General features: G+C 45.4%; 1 protein-coding gene and 1 non-coding gene across 2 annotated transcripts in view; one reads left to right on the forward strand and one right to left on the reverse strand.

Moving 5' to 3' along the window:
• Positions 1-19,015, forward strand: part of txndc16 (thioredoxin domain containing 16) — a 124,475-nt gene that overhangs the window by 48,300 nt on the left and 57,160 nt on the right. The window contains exon 13 of the mRNA XM_067991622.1: positions 6,909-7,077. Within this exon, the coding sequence (XP_067847723.1) occupies positions 6,909-7,077 (169 nt within the window). The remainder of the gene's footprint in view (positions 1-6,908; positions 7,078-19,015) is intronic.
• Positions 10,112-10,181, reverse strand: trnas-aga (transfer RNA serine (anticodon AGA)). Its single transcript has one exon. It is a non-coding gene; the product is annotated as a tRNA-Ser (tRNA).

The following is a 19,015-nucleotide window of genomic DNA, read 5'->3' on the forward strand; positions in this document are numbered from 1 at the left end:
CCGGCCAAGCCAGAGGACAGACCGACACGAAACCGCAGCCCCAGTCCGAGGACCCACACACCTACCCTGCACAACCCCTCAGATCAACACCTGCCAGTTGGGTGGTGTGTGGACACCCTCGGAGGACGAAGAGCATGACCACTACCAGCAGCCTCGCAGTCCACGCCGTCCGCCGCAGAGACGTGGATCCCCCCAACACGGTGTGGTTGCACGCCCACCTGCACAGCAGGAGGGAGGGCTACCGCAGAGAGAGACGCGTCGCAGAGGGCACTACCCTCGCCACAGGGTCCACAGACCGAGGCGCAGCTCCCCGGACCTCTCCGAGCAGCAGTGCACAGGGAGGCGCAGATTCGCTCGACATGTAGTCGTGGAGATCTGCAGCCTCTTTCATGCCGAGCTGCTCCTGGCTGGCCCCAGCACCAACTGCTTACCTGTCGCTGGCAAAGTCACCACTGTCCTCCACACCTTCTCCTCCGCATCCTTCCAGGGTGCAGCCGGCAACACCGCCGATGTCTCTCAGTTGTCTGCGCGGACGAGCCCTGCAAATACACCTGCACCTACTCTGCAGTAACACGATGGGTGGCATCAGTGGTGGGTCCTCATAGTGATACCCAGGAGCGGGCATTATTGGACACAATGGACAGGATTCGCGGAGACATGGCAGTGGTGGTGTCAATATAATGTGTGCTGTTTGTGGCTCTGAAATTCAATATGGGTAACACCCATGACAAACCCTCAGACACCCTTGTGCACCCCCTTCATGCAGACGAGACGTTTGCCTTACCCTGCCTACTGCACATATGTGATGCATGCCCTGTGGCTGCAGCACAGGTGGTGGCAGGTTGAGTGAGGCTGGCCGTGAGGGAGATGCACGAGAGGGTGAGTATGGGATGGAGCCATGAGATTGTATGAGGATTGGGTCGCGTGTTAGTGGCAGGATGAGTACTGGCGAGGTGAGTAGGTGGAGGTAAGATGAGGATGGGGTGTGAGTGGGCATGAAGGGTGATGTGACAGAATAGTGTTGGCGGTGCCGAAGGAGATTTGGGGTGGGGGCAGTGTTGTGGCAGACGGAGTGTAGGGGAAAGACTTCGTGTTCTCACTGTGGCTGACCTACTGCGGTCATTGCAGCGCCTCCTGCACTGTATGCAGGTGGGCGATATGTTGGTGGCGCAGGTGACCCCCTCTGCCACCTCGAGCCAGGCCTTCTTGGTGGCAGAGGCAGGCCGCTTCCTCCCGCCCGCCGGGGGGAAGATCTGTGTCCTCCCCCTCCTCCTCACCCCATCTGATGATACCTGGGGTGAGGCATCATTAAACTGGGAGCAGCCTTCCCCCTGGGCTGCTCCATGCTGCAATTTGTCCCATTGGTTGCAGCATCTGTCAGTGGAGGACTGCCCCTTTAACTAGAGAGCCTCCAGCTGACAGATCGTACTGCGCATGCGCAGCCCGCCCGACGCGCAGGCCAGCGCCGTGGACCCCGGAGGAGCAGGTAATTGGATCCTATTAGTGGGCTGCCTGCTACGATCGCGTGGGCAACCCACTAATTTCGCCGTTCGCGTTTTCGACGCTCCCGGAGGACCACCCGCTGGGAACCCGCAGGCCTGCTAAATTCGAGCCCCATGTGTCAATGCCATGGGAGATCTGCTAGTATATAACAATCAAACATTGTTAAGTGTTTGGCAACCCACCAACAAATAATTCTGCGAATTATTTCTATAATCTATATAGAAATCACTGAACACTTTGTTAATGCCATATATGTGTCTATGTAGCTGCCTTTAAAATTTGGTAATGGCTGCAGTGATATTTAATAGCCTCAATTTTCTTAAATTGAGGCATTTTATCGGCATATATTGGAAAACTAAATTACATTTTAATTAAATCAAATGGATTTAATTGCTACTTTTACTTGAAAACTGTAAAGGTCAGCCCAGTGCCTGGTAATCAATGGTCTCTAAGCATTATTACTTTCCTATTTTATGGAATGATGGCACTAGCCCTGCAAATATTTGATAAAATTCTTTGGGAAATAACGGTAGCAAGGAGGAAATTAGTTTAAGAACCGAAGAAATAGGAGCAGGAGTAGGCCATACGGCCCCTCGAGCCTGCTCCGCCATTCAGTAAGATCATGTCTGATCTTCTACCTCAACTCTACTTTCCCGCCCTATTCCCATATGCCTTGATTTCGTCTATCGATCTCAGTTTTGAATATACTCAACGAATATACTCCGTGTTGAATATACTCAATAAAGGCTAACGTGTACAGTTTTGGACTCCTTACCTAAGGAAGGATATATTTGCCTTGTGCTATGAGGAAAGATTGAGTAGAATGGGCCTATACTCTCTGGAGTTTAGATGAATGAGAGGTGATTTCATTGAAACATATAAGATTCTAGAAAGACTTGACTGGGTAGATGCTGAGAGGTTGTTTCCCCTGGCTGGAGAGTTTAGAACTAGGGATCATAGTCTCAGGATAAGGGGTCGGACATTTAGGATTAAGATGAGGAGGAATTTCTTCACGCAGAAAGTCGTGAATATTTGGAATTCTCTACCCAGAGTGCTGTGGATGCTTAGTCGTTGACTATATTCAAGACTGAGATCAATAGATTTTTGGACTCTAAAGGAATCAATGGATATGGGGATTGAGCAGAAAAGTGGAGTTCAGGTCGAAGATCAGCCGTGATCTTATTGAATGGCGGAGCAGGCTCGAGGGGCCGTTTGGCCTACTCCTGCTCCTATTTCTTATAGAAAGGTTACAATCATAGAAAGGTTACAGCATGGAAGTAGGCCATTCGGCCCATATTATTATGTTCTTGTACCATTTGTCTTCCTAATTGCTTGCTGTACCTGCATGTTAACTTTCTATGATTCATCTACAAGGACACCAAAAATCCCTCTGAATACCAACATTTACTAGTCTCTCACCTTTTAAAAAAAATTCTGCTTCTCTATTCTTCCGACCAAAGTGGATAATTTCACATTTCGCCACATTATACTCCATTTGCCACCTTCTTGTCCAATCACTTAACCTCTCTATATCCCTTTGAAGCCTCTTTGCGTCATCCTCGCAGCTTACTTTCCCACCTAGCTTTTTATCGTCAGCAAACTTGGATACATTACACTCGGTCCCTTCATGTAAGCCATTGATGTCGGTTGTAAATAGCTGAGGCCCAATCACTGAACCTTGTGGCACCTGCCAACCCAAAAATGACCAGTTCATTTCTACTCTGTTTTCTGTCCGTTAACCAATCCTCAATCCATGCTAATATATTACCCCCAATCCCATGAACCCTAATCTTATGTAACAACCTCTTGTGTGGCACCTCATCAAATGCTTTTTGAAAATCCAAACATACTACATCCACCGGTTGCCTCTTATCTACCCTTCTAGTTACACCCTCAAAAAAAAAACTCTTAATAGATTTGTCAAAAAGGATTTCCCTTTCATAAATCCATGTTGACTCTGCCTAATCCTATTATGATTTTCTAAGTGCCCTCTTACCATGTTCCTAATAATAGATTCTAGCATTTTCCCTACTACTGATGTCAGGCTAACTGGCCTGTAGTTCCCTGTTTTCTCTCGCCCTCCTTTCTTGAATAGCGGGGTTACATTTGCTACTTTCCAATCCACAGGGACTGTTCTAGAATCTAGAGAATTCTGGATGATCAAAAACAATGCAACCACTATCTCTATAGCCACCTCTTTTAAAACCCTAGGATGTAGGCCATCAGGTCCAGGGGATTTGTTGGCTTTTAGTCCCAGTATTTTTTCTTTACTAATCTTAATTAGTTATCAAAAGCAAAATACTGCAGATGCTGGAAATCTGAAATAAAGACCTTTTGACCTGAAATGTTAACTCTGTTTCTTTCTCCACGGATGCTGCCTGACTTGCTGAGCTTCTCCAGCGTTTTCAGTTTTTTTTCTTAATTATTTATGTTCCTCACTTTCATTAGACTCTAGGTCCCCCACTATTTCCGGTATGCTTTTTGTGTCTTCTACTGTGAAGACAGATACAAAATATTTGTTTACCGCCTCTGCCATTTCCTTATTTCCAATTATAATTTTTCCTGTCTCTGGCTCTAAGTGACCCACGTTTACTTTCGCTGATCTCTTCCTTCTTACATACCTTTAGAAGCTATAACAATCTGTTTTTATCTTTCTTGCTAGTTTATTCTCATATTCTATTTTCTCCCTCTTTATCAATTTCTTGATCATCCTTTGCTGATTTCGAAAACCCTCCCAATCTTCAGGCTTACCACTCTTTTTGGCAACATTGTAAGCCTCTTCTTTTAATCTAATACTATCCTTAACTTCTCTAGTTAGCCACGGTTGGACCACTTCTCCCGTGGAGTTTTTATTCCTCAAGGAAATGTATATTTGCTGATGACATTTAGTGATGCAGTGATATTGAATGTGAACGGCCTGTTTTGATATCAAGGAAGCACAGGTGGACTAATCCTATGGAAAATATTGGGGTAATTATATGAGCCCATGTTGCCAGCAGGGAGCTAGCCTGTCCACTGTCCATATTAAAAAATCTAATGCTATGCTGCCCACGATTATCTGACCATTAAATTTAATCATGGGAAAATTGTGGGCAGCACACTTCTTAATTTCCAGTACGCATGGGTGGTGGACAATGTGTCCGGTTGATAGGGATTCATAAAATTCCGTCTTATGTCTGTCATTTTAATGTAATACTGTGATACAAACAATATTTTTGCTTCACTGTTATGCTAACTTGTGTCGACTAAAGATATAATTTTAGTAACTAGTTGAATAAACCATTTGTGCACTTAAATATTTAACTGCTAAAATTTGTGAAGAACAGATTAATTGGGACTGATACCTTCATGGAACTGGGGCACTGGTCGTCAGTTTTTGTTACTTCTTGGAGGTATGATGGGCCCAGTTACTTGATTGCTATGATGGTTATTGCCAATATAGTGATAATGCTTGTTCTGGATTTACTTTCAATTTTTCTATTTCTCCTCCTAGATCATACTTCCACAAATTGCAGAAATATGTAATTGTTTTGGAAAATAGAGGATTTGTACGATTAGCACATTTACATGTGTCATGATTAGTAAATAAATTTTTGTGCATCCGTTCGTAGGTTCCAATTGCTTTGCTGTTGGACTAAAATGTCTTTGTTCTCGCAGTGTATTTCAAGATATGGTGAGAATTGCTCATCATACGTATACATATATAATATAAAAAGAATCTTACAACTGAAAATGTTTGATTATTGGTATTTGGTGTCTTTCAGCTTCAGTGATCTTTAGAATTAAACCTATTGTCTTAAGTAGCTTTTCTTTGGCAAACTGTTTTTGGGATGAGTTACTCCGAATTTAGGTAGGATCAGCACTGGTATTTGTACCTTTATGGTAATTTTATTAGTCAAGTGACAGGAGGAGACAGAAAATTGTTTTTGTTTGTTCTTTGTCCCTGGAACTGATTCCTTCTTGCTGTTTGACATAATTTGACGGAATTTCCTGAAATAGGGTAGCCAGTAAATTGCACAGAAATTTTCGCCGATCTTCCCATCGATGAGATACGCCAAAATTTCCTGAGAATCACATGAACATGCACCAGAACGTTAAAAACAAGTGGAAATCTGCACAAACAATCAGGGCCTGAGGAAAACACCAAACGTATGCCATATTCCTCCTTCATGTGGCCTCTTTATGCATGAAAATTAAAGTTTGAAGCCATTAAATCATCGTTTATGCACATTAGGCACAGAATTTTGTAAGAAAATGCAATTGTGGAAGTTTTTCAATCTTTAATGCAAACCATTCTGATGCCATAAAGATGCATCCAAAGATACAGAAAAAGCATTTTAGGTCTGGGAGAAAAGAAATTGCCGTAAAAGACCAGAAATATGACTTTTGGACCTGATATGCTAAAAATTGTAGGCGTAAAGTTACAGCCTGTTCAAAACTGGTGTAAATTCAGGAAATGCACTTTTACATGGGGAATGGAGATATGTTGAGGAGAGGCAGAGATTTTTCGATGGAGGTTTTGCAGAATCGGTGTAAAGGTGACTTACGCCCGAATTTCCTTGGTATCTTGCATTGAAAATCAAGGAAATTCCAGGCAAAGTTTCTGTTGTTCATGCAGAGCATAATGCTGACCTAACAGTTTGGTAAAAAGGTAACAGTGATCACAATCCAATGTACTAGTGTATTTTACTCTATTAAAAAGGAGATTTACTCTGATTGCCCTAACTGGAACTTCTCTGATCGTACATGCAATGGCCAAAAGGTTTTGCTGAACAGTAGAAAGCAAAAGGCACTGTAATGGAAAACACTTAGCCTGTAAATTAGTGGTGTTCTAAGGGATCTGTTATGGGCCCCATATTGTACACTCTATTCATAAATGATATGGAGGTAAGTTTTACTTGTAATAATATAAAACTGTAATAATATAAAAATTGCTCACAACACTAGGAGATAAGTATAAGCCACATCAAATGGATCCAGACCAAAAACTACAGTCAATAAAACCAGTCAGCACGAGTCGGGCAGTGGTGTTCTCCATCTCTACTGCCGTTTCCTCCTTTTCTCCTCTCAGCTCCTGAAGTCAGTAACTTGCACTGGAAAATGATTCTATATACACCAACCTTCAGGTGCTTTACCAGCACCCATTCATCATGTATGACCCTAGACAATGTTGGAAAGTTATTCAATCATGTGCTAAGCCATATCCTATGTTTACCTGACATTCTTGTGTGTACACTTTCCAACAGTTGGTAATCAGGAATAGCAACCCTTGCGTGCTTCCAGGGTAGTAACTTCAGAGTCTAGATGCCCATTTATGAAGGGATATACTTTTAAACTCTGCATTACTGAAAAATGTTATTCTAACTTGAATGCAATAAAATGCTTCCAATAATTTTGTTACATAGACATGACGAACCTAGTACTGACTCGGGTTAACTGTGGAGACTGGCCAGATGTTTGTTCAAAAGAGAACGTGACAATGTTTCCTGCTATCAAGCTTTATATTCAAGGAGAGAACCCTTTACTCTACACTGGGATGCTAGGAACACAAAGTCTATTGAAGTTCATTATGCTGTGAGTAAACTACACTAAGCCTGCCTATTGTCATACCATTTTTTTTGCTTTTTTTTTTATTCGTTCATGGGATGTGGGCGTCGCTGGCGAGGCCGGCATTTATTGCCCATCCCTAATTGCCCTCGAGAAGGTGGTGGTGAGCCGCCTTCTTGAACCGCTGCAGTCCGTGTGGTGAAGGTTCTCCCACAGTGCTGTTAGGAAGGGAGTTCCAGGATTTTGACCCAGCGACGATGAAGGAACGGCGATATATTTCCAAGTCGGGATGGTGTGTGACTTGGAGGGGAACGTGCAGGTGGTGTTGTTCCCATTGGCCTGCTGCTCTTGTCCTTCTAGGTGGTAGAGGTCGCGGGTTTGGGAGGTGCTGTCGAAGAAGCCTTGGCGAGTTGCTGCAGTGCATCCTGTGGATGGTACACACTGCAGCCACTGTGCGCCGGTGGTGAAGGGAGTGAATGTTTAGGGTGGTGGATGGGGTGCCAATCAAGCGGGCTGCTTTATCTTGGATGGTGTCGAGCTTCTTGAGTGTTGTTGGAGCTGCACTCATCCAGGCAAGCGGAGAGTATTCCATCACACTCCTGACTTGTGCCTTGTAGATGGTGGAAAGGCTTTGGGGAGTCAGGAGGTGAGTCACTCGCCGCAGAATACCCAGCCTCTGACCTGCTCTCGTAGCCACAGTATTTATATGGCTGGTCCAGTTCAGTTTCTGGTCAATGGTGACCCCCAGGATGTTGATGGTGGGGGATTCGGCGATGTAATGCCGTTGAATGTCAAGGGGAGGTGGTTAGACTCTCTCTTGTTGGAGATGGTCATTGCCTGGCACTTATCTGGCGCGAATGTTACTTGCCACTTATGAGCCCAAGCCTGGATGTTGTCCAGGTCTTGCTGCATGCGGGCTCGGACTGCTTCATTATCCAAGAGGTTGTGAATGGAACTGAACACTGCAGTCATCAGCGAACATCCCCATTTCTGACCTTATGATGGAGGGAAGGTCATTGATGAAGCAGCTGAAGATGGTTGGGCCTAGGACACTGCCCTGAGGAACTCCTGCAGCAATGCCCTGGGGCTGAGATGATTGGCCTCCAACAACGACTACCATCTTCCTTTGTGCTAGGTATGACTCCAGCCACTGGAGAGTTTTCCCCCTGATTCCCATGGACTTCAATTTTACTAGGGCTCCTTGGTGCCACACTCGGTCAAATGCTGCCTTGATGTCAAGGGCAGTCACTCTGACCTCACCTCTGGAATTCAGCTCTTTTGTCCATGTTTGGACCAAGGCTGTAATGAAGTCTGGAGCCGAGTGGTCCTGGCAGAACCCAAACTGAGCATCGGTGAGCAGGTTATTGGTGAGTAAGTGCCGCTTGATAGCACTGTCGACAACACCTTCCATCACTTTGCTGATGATTGAGAGTAGACTGATGGGGTGGTAATTGGCCGGATTGGATTTGTCCTGCTTTTTGTGGACAGGACATACCTGGGCAATTTTCCACATTGTCGGGTGGATGCCAGTGTTGTAGCTGTACTGGAACAGCTTGGCTAGAGGCGCAGCTAGTTCTGGAGCACAAGTCTTCAGCACTACAGCTGGGATGTTGTCGGGGCCCATAGCCTTTGCTGTATCCAGTGCACTCAGCCGTTTCTTGATATCACGTGGAGTGAATCGAATTGGCCGAAGACTGGCTTCCATGATGGTGGGGATATCGGGAGGAGGCTGAGATGGATCATCCACTCGGCACTTCTGGCTGAAGATGGTTGCAAACGCTTCAGCCTTGTCTTTTGCACTCACGTGCTGGACTCCGCCATCATTGAGAATGGGGATGTTTGCAGAGCCTCCTCCTCCCGTTAGTTGTTTAATTGTCCACCACCATTCACGACTGGATGTGGCAGGACTGCAGAGCTTTGATCTGATCCGTTGGTTGTGGAATCGCTTAGCTCTGTCTATAGCATGTTGCTTCCGCTGTTTAGCATGCATGTAGTCCTGAGTTGTAGCTTCACCAGGTTGGTACCTCATTTTTAGGTACGCCTGGTGCTGCTCCTGGCATGCTCTTCTACACTCCTCATTGAACCAGGGTTGATCCCCTGGCTTGTTGGTAATGGTAGAGTGAGGAATATGCCGGGCCATGAGGTTACAGATTGTGCTGGAATACAATTCTGCTGCTGATGATGGCCCACAGTGCCTCATGGATGCCCAGTTTTGTGCTGCTAGATCTGTTCTGAATCTATCCCATTTAGCACGGTGGTAGTGCCACACAACACGTTGGATGGTGTCCTCAGTGCGAAGACGGGACTTCATCTCCACAAGGACTGTGCGGTGGTCACTCCTACCAATACTGTCATGGACAGTTGCATCTGCGACAGGTAGATTGGTGAGGACGAGGTCAAGTAAGTTTTTCCCTCGTGTTGGTTCGCTCACCACCTGCCGCAGGCCCAGTCTAGCAGCTATGTCCTTCAGGACTCGGCCAGCTCGGTCAGTAGTGGTGCTACCGAGCCACTCTTGGTGATGAACATTGAAGTCCCCCACCCAGAGTACATTTTGTGCCCTTGCTACCCTCAGTGCTTCCTCCAAGTGGTGCTCAACATGGAGGAGGACTGATTCATCAGCTGAGGGAGGACGGTAGGTGGTAATCAGCAGGAGGTTTCCTTGCCCACGTTTGACCTGATGCCATGAGATTTCATGGGGTCCAGAGTCAATGTTGAGGACTCCCAGGGCCACTCCCTCCTGACTGTATATCACTGTACCGCCACCTCTGGTGGGTCTGTCCTGCCGGTGGGACAGGACATACCCAGGGATGGTGATGGAAGAGTCTGGGACGTTGGCTGAATGTGGGTGACTGACCAGGCAGTATTTATTGCTCTGAGGGCATTAAAAGTCAACCACATAGTGTCTGACTGGAGTCACATGTAGGCCAGATAGGGATGGTAGCTCCCACCCTGAAGGGCATTAATGAACCAGTTGGGTTTTTACAACAATCTGGCAGCTTTTATAGTCATTTCTTTGGTACCAGCCTGCAAATTACTAGAATTTTAAATACTATTTCACAATTTGTCATGATGGGATTTGAACCCACAACCTCTAGTTTTCTAGACTAGTACCATGACCACTAGGCTACTTAGAATCATAGAAAGGTTACAGCACGGAAGGAGGCCATTCCGCCCATCGAGTCCGTGCCGGTTCTATGCAAGAGCAATCCAGCTAGTCCCACTCCCACACCCTTTCCCCGTAGTCATGCAGATCTTTTCCTTTCAAGTTCCCTTTTGAAAGCCACGATTGAATCTGCCTCCAACCGCCACCCCCCCCCTGCCCCCGGCAGTTTATTTCAGATCCTAACCACTTGCTGTGTTTAAAAAAAAGTTTTTCCTCATGTCACCTTTTGGTTCTTTTGCCAATCACCTTAGATCTATGTCCTCTGGTTCGTGACCCTTCCGCCAATGGGAACAGGTTCTCTATTCTGTCTAGATCCTTCATGATTTGAAATACCTCCAGCAAATCTCCTCTCGATCTTCTCTGTTCCAAGGAGAACAACCCCAGCTTCTCCAGTCTATCCACATAACTAAAGTCCCTCATCCCTGGAATCATTCTAATAAATCTTTTCTGTACCCCCTCTAAGGCCTTCACATCTTTCCTAAAGTGTGGTGCCCAGAACTGGACACAATACTCCAGTTGTGATCGAACTAGTGTTTTATAAAGGTTCATCATGACTTCCTTGCTTTTGTACTCTATGCCTCTATTTATAAAGCCCAGGATCCCGTATGCTTTTTTAATCGCTTTCTCAAACTGCCCTGAGACCTTCAACGATTTGTGCACATATACCCCCAGATCTCTCTGTTCCTGCACCCCTTTTAGAATTGTGCCCTCTAGTTTATATTGCCTCTCCTCGTTCTTCCTACTGAAATGTATCACTTTGCATTTTTCTGCGTTAAACGTCATCTGCCACGTGTCCGCCCATTCCACCAGCCTGTCTATATCCTCTTGAAGTCTATCACTATCCTCCTCATTGTTCACTACACTTCCAAGTTTTGTGTCATCTGCAAATTTGGAAATTATGCCTTGTACACCTAAGTCCATGTCATTAATATATATCAAGAAAAGCAGTGGTCCTAGTACCGATCCCTGGGGAGCATCACTGTACACCTCCCTCCAGTCTGAAAAACAACCATTCACCACTACTGTCTGCTTCCTGTTACTTAGCCAATTTTGTATCCCTGTTGCTACTGCCCCCTTTATTCCAGGGGCTTCAATCTTGATGACTAGCCTATTATGCGGCACTTTATCAAACGCCTTTTGAAAGTCCATATACACCACATCAATCGCATTGCCCTCATCGACCTTCTCTGATACCTCATCAAAAACTCTATCAAGTTAGTTAAACACGATTTGCCTTTAACAAATCCGTGCTGGCTTTCCCTAATCAATCCACACTTGTCCAAGTGACTGCTAATTCTGTCCCGGATTATCATTTTTAAAGGTTTCCCCACCTCTGAGGTTAAACTGACTAGCCTGTAGTTGCTGGGTTTATCCTTACACCCTTTTTTGAACAAAGGGTGTAACATTTGCAATTCTCCAGTCCTCTGGCACCACCCTTGTATCTGAGGATGTTTGGAAAATTATGGCCAGTACCTCCGCAATTTCCACCTTTACTTCCCTCAGCAACCTAAGATTCATTCCATCTGGACTGGGTGACTTATCTACTTTAAGTACAGCTAGCCTTTCTAGTACCTCCTCTTTAGCAATTTTTAGCCCATCCAGTATTTTAACTACATCGTCCTTTTACTGAGACTCTGGCAGCATCTTCTTCCTTGGTAAAGACAGATGCAAAGCATTCATTTAGTACCTCGGCCATGCCCTCTGCCTCCATGAGTAGATCTCCTTTTTGGTCCCCACCCCTCCTCTTACTACCCGTTTACTGTTCACATGCCTGTAAAAGACTTTTATGTTTGCCACCAGTCTATTCTCATACTCTCTCTTTGCCCCTCTTATTTCCTTTTTCACTTCTCCTCTGAACTTTCTATAGTCAGCCTGGTTCTCACTTGTGTTATCAACCTGACATCTGTCATACGCCCCTTTTCTCTACTTCATCTGACTCTCTATCTCTTTTGTTATCCAGGGAGCTCTGGCTTAAGTTGCCCTACCTTTCTCCCGCGTGGGAATATACCTAGACTGTACCTGAACTATCTCCTCCTTTGAAGGCCGCTCATTGTTCAATTACAGTTCTGCCTGCCAATCTTTGATTCCAATTTACCTGGGCCAGATCTGTTCTCATCCCATTGAAATTGACCCTGCTCCAATTGAGTATTTTTACTTTAGAGTGGTCCATGTTCTTTTCCATAGTTATTCTAAACCTTATGCTACTATGATCGCTGTTCCTTAAATGCTCCTCCACTGACACATGCTCCACTTGGCCCGCCTCATTCCCCAAACCAAGTCCAGCAATACCTCCTTCCTCGTTGGGCCAGAAACGTACTGGTCAAGGAAGTTCTCCAGAACACACTTCAAAAATTCCTCCCCCTCTTTGTCCCTTATATTGTTACTGTCTCAGTCTATATTAGGGTAGCTGAAGTTCCCTGTTATCATAACTCTGTGGCTTTTACATCTCTCAGTAATTTCCCTGCAAATTTGCTCCTCTATATCCTTCCCACTAGTTGGCAGTCTATCGAATACACCCAGTATTGTAATGACACCTCTATTGTTTTTTAATCTAACCAAATAGATTCTGTCCTTGACCCCTCCAGGACATCCTCTCTCTTCAGTATTGCAATATTTTCCTTAATCAATACTGCTACCCCTCCCCCTCCTTTCTTCCCTTCCCTATCTTTCCTGAACATCTTGTAATCAGGAATATTTAGTACCCAATCCTGCCCTTTTTTTGAGCCAGGTCTCCGTTATCGCTACAACATCATATTCCCATGTGGCTAATTGCGCTGCAGCTCACCAACTTTGTTTACCACACTTTGTGCGTTTACACACATGCACTGTAAACCTATCTTAGACTTTCTTGTATTCTCTCTTAGTCTGGTCCCATCTACTACCGTACTATTTCTTGCTCTAGTGCTATCTTTCTCTCCCAATCCTTTGTGTACCTTGCTTATCCTTTCCAATGCTACATTCCCCTGCCAAATTAGTTTAAACGCCGCCACCCCCCCCCCTCAAAACAGCATTAGCGAACCTCCCCGTGAGAACATTGGTCCCGGCTCCATTGAGGTGCAACTCGTACAGGTCCCACCTTCCCCAGAACTGGTCCCAATGCCCCAGGAATCTAAAGCCCTCATTCCTACACCATCTCTCCAGCCACTCATTCATCTGCTCTATCCTTCTATTTCTATACTCACTAGTGTGTGGCACTGGGAGTAATCCGGAGATTACTACCCTTTGAGGTCCTGCTTGCTCGCTTTCCTAACACCTTAAAATCTGCCTGCAGGACCTCATCCCTCTTTCTACCTATGTCGTTGATACCAATATGGACCACTGGCTATTCACCCTCCCCCTCCAGAATGTTCTGCAGCTGCTCAGTGACATCCTTGACCCTGGCACCAGGGAGGCAACACACCATCCTGGAATCACGTCTGCAGCCGCAGATTTGCCAGTCTGTTACCCTAACTATAGAATCCTCTGTTACTATTGCTCTCCAGACCTTTTTGCTCCCTCCACAACCCCCCCCACCCCCGTACAGCTGAGCCACCCATGGTGCTCTGGTCTTGGCTGTGGCTGCACTCCCCAGAGGAACCCTCTCCCCCTCATCAGTATTCAGAACTGAACACTGGTTAGAGAGCGAGATGCCCTCAGGAGACTTCTGCACTACCTGCCTGGTCCTCCTTGTCTGTCTGGTGGTCACCCAGTCCCTCTCTGCCTGCACTCTCTTAAGCTGTGGGGTGACCACCTCCAGAAACGTGCTATCCACGTAGCTCTCAGCCTTACGGATGCACTGCAGTGACACCAGCTGTTGCTAAAGCTCTGAAAACCGGTGCTCGAGCTCCTCCAGCTAACGACACTTCCTGCACCTATAGCTGTCCAGGACATTGGAAGCGTCCTGGAGTTCCCACGTGGCACAGGATGTGCATTCGACGGGACTGAGGTGCCCTGCCATGCCACTATTTATTAGATTATTAACTAAACTCAACAAAAATAAACTTAGACTTAAAAGGAAAACAATCACCAGAAATAGAACACTCACCAGCTACTTACCAATCAGCTCTTTCCCTTGTGCTAACATCACTTTAGGTGTTTTTTGCTCCCCTCCCGGGCTCTCCTGCGACGCCGCGCTCCCCTCCCGGGCTCTCCTGCGACGCCGCGCTCCCCTCCCGGGCTCTCCTGCGACGCCGCGCTCCCCTCCCGGGCTCTCCTGCGACGCCGCGCTCCCCTCCCGGGCTCTCCTGCGACGCCGCGCTCCCCTCCCGGGCTCTCCTGCGACGCCGCGCTCCCCTCCCGGGCTCTCCTGCGACGCCGCGCTCCCCTCCCGGGCTCTCCTGCGACGCCGCGCTCCCCTCCCGGGCTCTCCTGCGACGCCGCGCTCCCCTCCCGGGCTCTCCTGCGACGCCGCGCTCCCCTCCCGGGCTCTCCTGCGACGCCGCGCTCCCCTCCCGGGCTCTCCTGCGACGCCGCGCTCCCCTCCCGGGCTCTCCTGCGACGCCGCGCTCCCCTCCCGGGCTCTCCTGCGACGCCGCGCTCCCCTCCCGGGCTCTCCTGCGACGCCGCGCTCCCCTCCCGGGCTCTCCTGCGACGCCGCGCTCCCCTCCCGGGCTCTCCTGCGACGCCGCGCTCCCCTCCCGGGCTCTCCTGCGACGCCGCGCTCCCCTCCCGGGCTCTCCTGCGACGCCGCGCTCCCCTCCCGGGCTCTCCTGCGACGCCGCGCTCCCCTCCCGGGCTCTCCTGCGACGCCGCGCTCCCCTCTGTACTTATGCCATTCTAAACAATTGAACAGTTTGCCATTAATGTTGATCTAATTTATTCCATTCTTCACATCTTATCCTTTTATGTACTGTCCATAAGTAAGGCAGTTATGGGGGTGAGGGTGAGACAGAGCCAAGAGGGAAATGAACTACATGGCTTTCTTATCCTGAACTGTCAAGCAGATGTCTCTATTATCGTGTTGTTATACTCAGTTGCATTTATGCTGCTTTACCACAATAAAATCTTTGTTTCTATCTGCATTTCATAGTAAACATGATTTTCTGCTCACATTTTGCATGATATTTGCCATTTATATCCTGGATCAAAATCTTCATGAATTGTACAGCAACCTTTCCTGTAAGTGTTTCCTGATCAATTATGTTGTGTAAGTTCTCTCAAACTCGCAGGGAGGTTCATGCTCCAGTGATGTCAAAGGGATGATAAAGTTCAGAACGGCTAAATCGAGTGCCCAGAATTCCAGTATGGTCAATTGCTGACCTCAAATAATACTGTGGTGAGGAAGAGCTGAGCAGTCTACTGTGGAGCAGCATTGGCAAAGGCCTGAGAGCTGTTCTCCAGCTCGTCATCTTGGATTAAAGAAAATCAGTATTGAGACCTGAGGAAGGGAAAATGAGAGAAAATGTAAATATTACTAAAGATTTAAAAAAAGTAGCCGAATTAAAGCCAAAAATATGCAGTCATATCACATGACTTCAGTCCAGCTGTAAACTGTGCCCTACAAAGTGCAAATATAAGATATATTAAATGTTGTTCTATAGCTTGAAGCTCAGTTTTTTGACATTACCCTAAACTAAAAATGTTTGGTGGTGGCTAATTGGATTGGTTTTTTAAAAAAAAATGGCAGGGTTGCTGGGGAGAGGAGATAAGTTGGAAAAACCAGATCCAGCTTGCATTAGTCGCTTATCATTTATCCAGCACCTTCACCACAGAAAGCTCCAGTACTCAAATAAAGCATCTTTTTTTACTTTCAGACAGTGGGTAATGTTGTGCTAGGACAAGTATAGATCCAAAAACTCAATGTCTACATTCAAGTTCCATTGTATCTCAGTTGTGCCACGCTACTTGTATGTGGTTCAGATTGTGGATTTGTGGTCCTGATTAAGATTTTACAGTTTGGCCGTTTCATCTCCACCAACTCTGGTCATTGCTACATCACCTGAGATATGTTGTTGCCATGTAATTTCTCAAATAGATAAACATGGGGGTTAAATGATTAATTGTCTTCAACATATCTTTGGCTTCCTGTTATGTTGCAATGAATGTTTTGAACTGTGTGAACTCATTTACCACACGAATTGCTGTGCTGTGCTGTGATCTTTCATTGATTAACTACATTCTAAATCCTCCTGAGACTGAGTAAAAATATAAATAGTGCATTCACCTTTGGAAGGTAGCTGAGCCAATGTTTCTCATTTTCATGTGTATTTTGAATTGCAGCTGCATATGAATTTTTGAACTGTGGCATTGTCTCAGTAATGGTAACTGGAAATAGACTTGATATTCTGGATTAATCATTTATGAACCTGGGAAGAATTGATTTGATTTCTGTATGATTTCACATCCAAAACTTTCTGTCCTAAAGTAAACCGTGAAGATAAGAGGGACGATGCAGGCCAATTTCAGGCCATGAAGTTTTCCTGAGTTCTCCTTTTAAATTTATTTTTTCTTACCTATTTTCTCTCCTCTTCAGAAGGTATTGTTTCCTTGCTTGGTATATATTTTTCTTTCATCATTCTCCTGTACCGTACCCAAGTGGCTATTGTTCATGTGAGTCTTGACAGTGTGGAAAGCTATGGTGTAGAAGAGCCCGATCCTGTTCTCATCTGGCACTCAACTTGACTTCCAGCAGAGGTTGTTGGTTAGCAGGAATCCTGGTCAAATTTCCAAACCCAGCATGAAGGTTGTTTCCAGTACCCTTACTGCTGTCCAGACTAATTGTCTTAGGTGTTTAGTTTCGATTGCAAGACATTGGCACCAAATATTTTCACCGCTAAATCCGACTTTCTTATCCTGATGCAGAATTGTAGGTCAACTTTTTATGGATCTGCAATTCTGCCACCGAGATTAGGGAGGCAGCTTTAACCGTGTAAATGTGTGACACTGGTCTCCTGCATTGTGAGCTGCACGAATCCTAATGTCAAAGCACTTTTAACATCAATTACAGCTGAATTCAAATATATAGTTTTAATGTAGTAACATTCTAACTTAACATATTTATGCTGCAATATTCAGTTTAATGAAATATTATTTTGCAAATTTAAAAAAAGACTGAAATTAAGTGTTTTTTCTCTGGAAACCTTGATTCTTTTTCTCTAAGCTGACTTTGTAGTGGGAATTTTCCATTTCCCATCAAAATATAGTGAAGCTGGGATCTGATGGGCTTACAATAAATTGAATAAGGTCAGCATTTGACATGTATAACCCCATATAGTTTGAATTTTGAGCAAAGTACACCAAGTTATTGGGGGCAATTTTCATCATTTGGGCAGTAAATCAGTTGAACGGATTGCCCGCCCGTTATAGAATCCGCACGATTTTTGTTTCATTGGTTTCAGTGGAAAGTAAATGGGATGAGTTCTATAATGGGTGGGCAATTTGCTCCATTAGTTTATTGCAGTGAAGATGAACATTATTGTGTTCAATTCGGGGCACCACATTTTAGGAAGGATGTCAAAGCCTTAGGGTGCAGAAGAGATTTACTAGAATGGGGAGAGACTTCAGTTATGTGGAGAGACTGGAGAAGCTGGGGCTGTTCTCCTTCGAACAGAGAAGGATAAGGGGAGATTTGATAGAGGTGTTCAAAGTCATGAACAGTTTTGACAGAGTAAATAAGGAGAAATTGTTTCTAGTGGCAGAAGGTTCGGTAACCAGAGGACACAGATTTAAGGTGATTGGTAAAAGAGCCAGAGGCAAATAATGAGGAAGTATTATTTTACGCAGCGAGTTGTAATGATCTGGAATGCACTGCCTGAAAGGGTGGTGGAAGCAGATTCAATTGTAACCTTCAAAAGGGAATTGAATAAATGCTTGAAGGGAAAAAGTTTATTGGGTTATGGGGAAAGAGCAGGGGAATGGGACTAATTGGATAGCTCTTTCAAAGAGCCGGCACAAGCACAATGGGCTGAATGGCCCCCTCCTGTGCTGTACCTGCCATGATTCCTCCATCATGTTTAATTATGAAATAACTTGGAAATGGGGCTTTACGTTATCAAAAATAAATAGCAAATGCTAAAATTTCTCATATCCCTGTCATTGATGTATTTCCTAAGTTAAGTTCCTTGAGACTCGCTCAAGATTCAAGTGAGAGCATGGATCACCCTCAGTAAAACATGTATCTGTGAGTGATTTATCTACTTCTTCAGTAGGTATCTGATATAACAAAGCAAGCAAGATAAATTTGGATCACGAACAAGAGCTGAAAGCTGTTGGTCCAAAATATGGTCTTCCATACCTGCCTTTGCGCAGGAAATTGGACAACTTTTTTTTTAAACTTTACTCTAATGTTGGTTTTCAAACTTTTTAATGTGGCTTACTCCCTGCAAATACTGCCACACTCTTTCCATTTAACATTTGAAAGGCCTTAGAGAGGGTGCAGAAGAGATTTACTGGAATGATTCCAGGGATTAGGGACTACAGTTATGTGCATACTGGAGAAGCTGGGGTGTATGCAGAGAAGGTTGAGAGGAGATTTGATAGGTATTCAAAATCATGAAGGGTCTGGACAGAGTAGATAGAGAGAAACTGTTCCCATTGGCGGAGGGGTCAAGAGCCAGAGGACATAGATTTAAGGTGATTGGCAAAAAAAACAAAGGCGACATGAGGAAAAACTTTTTTACACAGCGAGTGGTTGTGATCTGGAATGCACTGCCTGAGGGGGTGATGGAGGCAGATTCAATTGAGGCTTTCGAAAAGGAATTGGATAAGCACTTGAAGGGAAAAATTTGCAGGGCTACGTGGATAGGGCTTGAAGTGGAACTAACTGGATTGCTATTTTTAAAAATTATTCGTTCATGGGATGTGGGCGTTGCTGACGAGGCCAGC

This window comes from Heptranchias perlo, chromosome 10 (genome assembly GCF_035084215.1).
Source record: "Heptranchias perlo isolate sHepPer1 chromosome 10, sHepPer1.hap1, whole genome shotgun sequence".
NCBI classification, from domain to species: Eukaryota; Metazoa; Chordata; class Chondrichthyes; order Hexanchiformes; family Hexanchidae; genus Heptranchias; species Heptranchias perlo.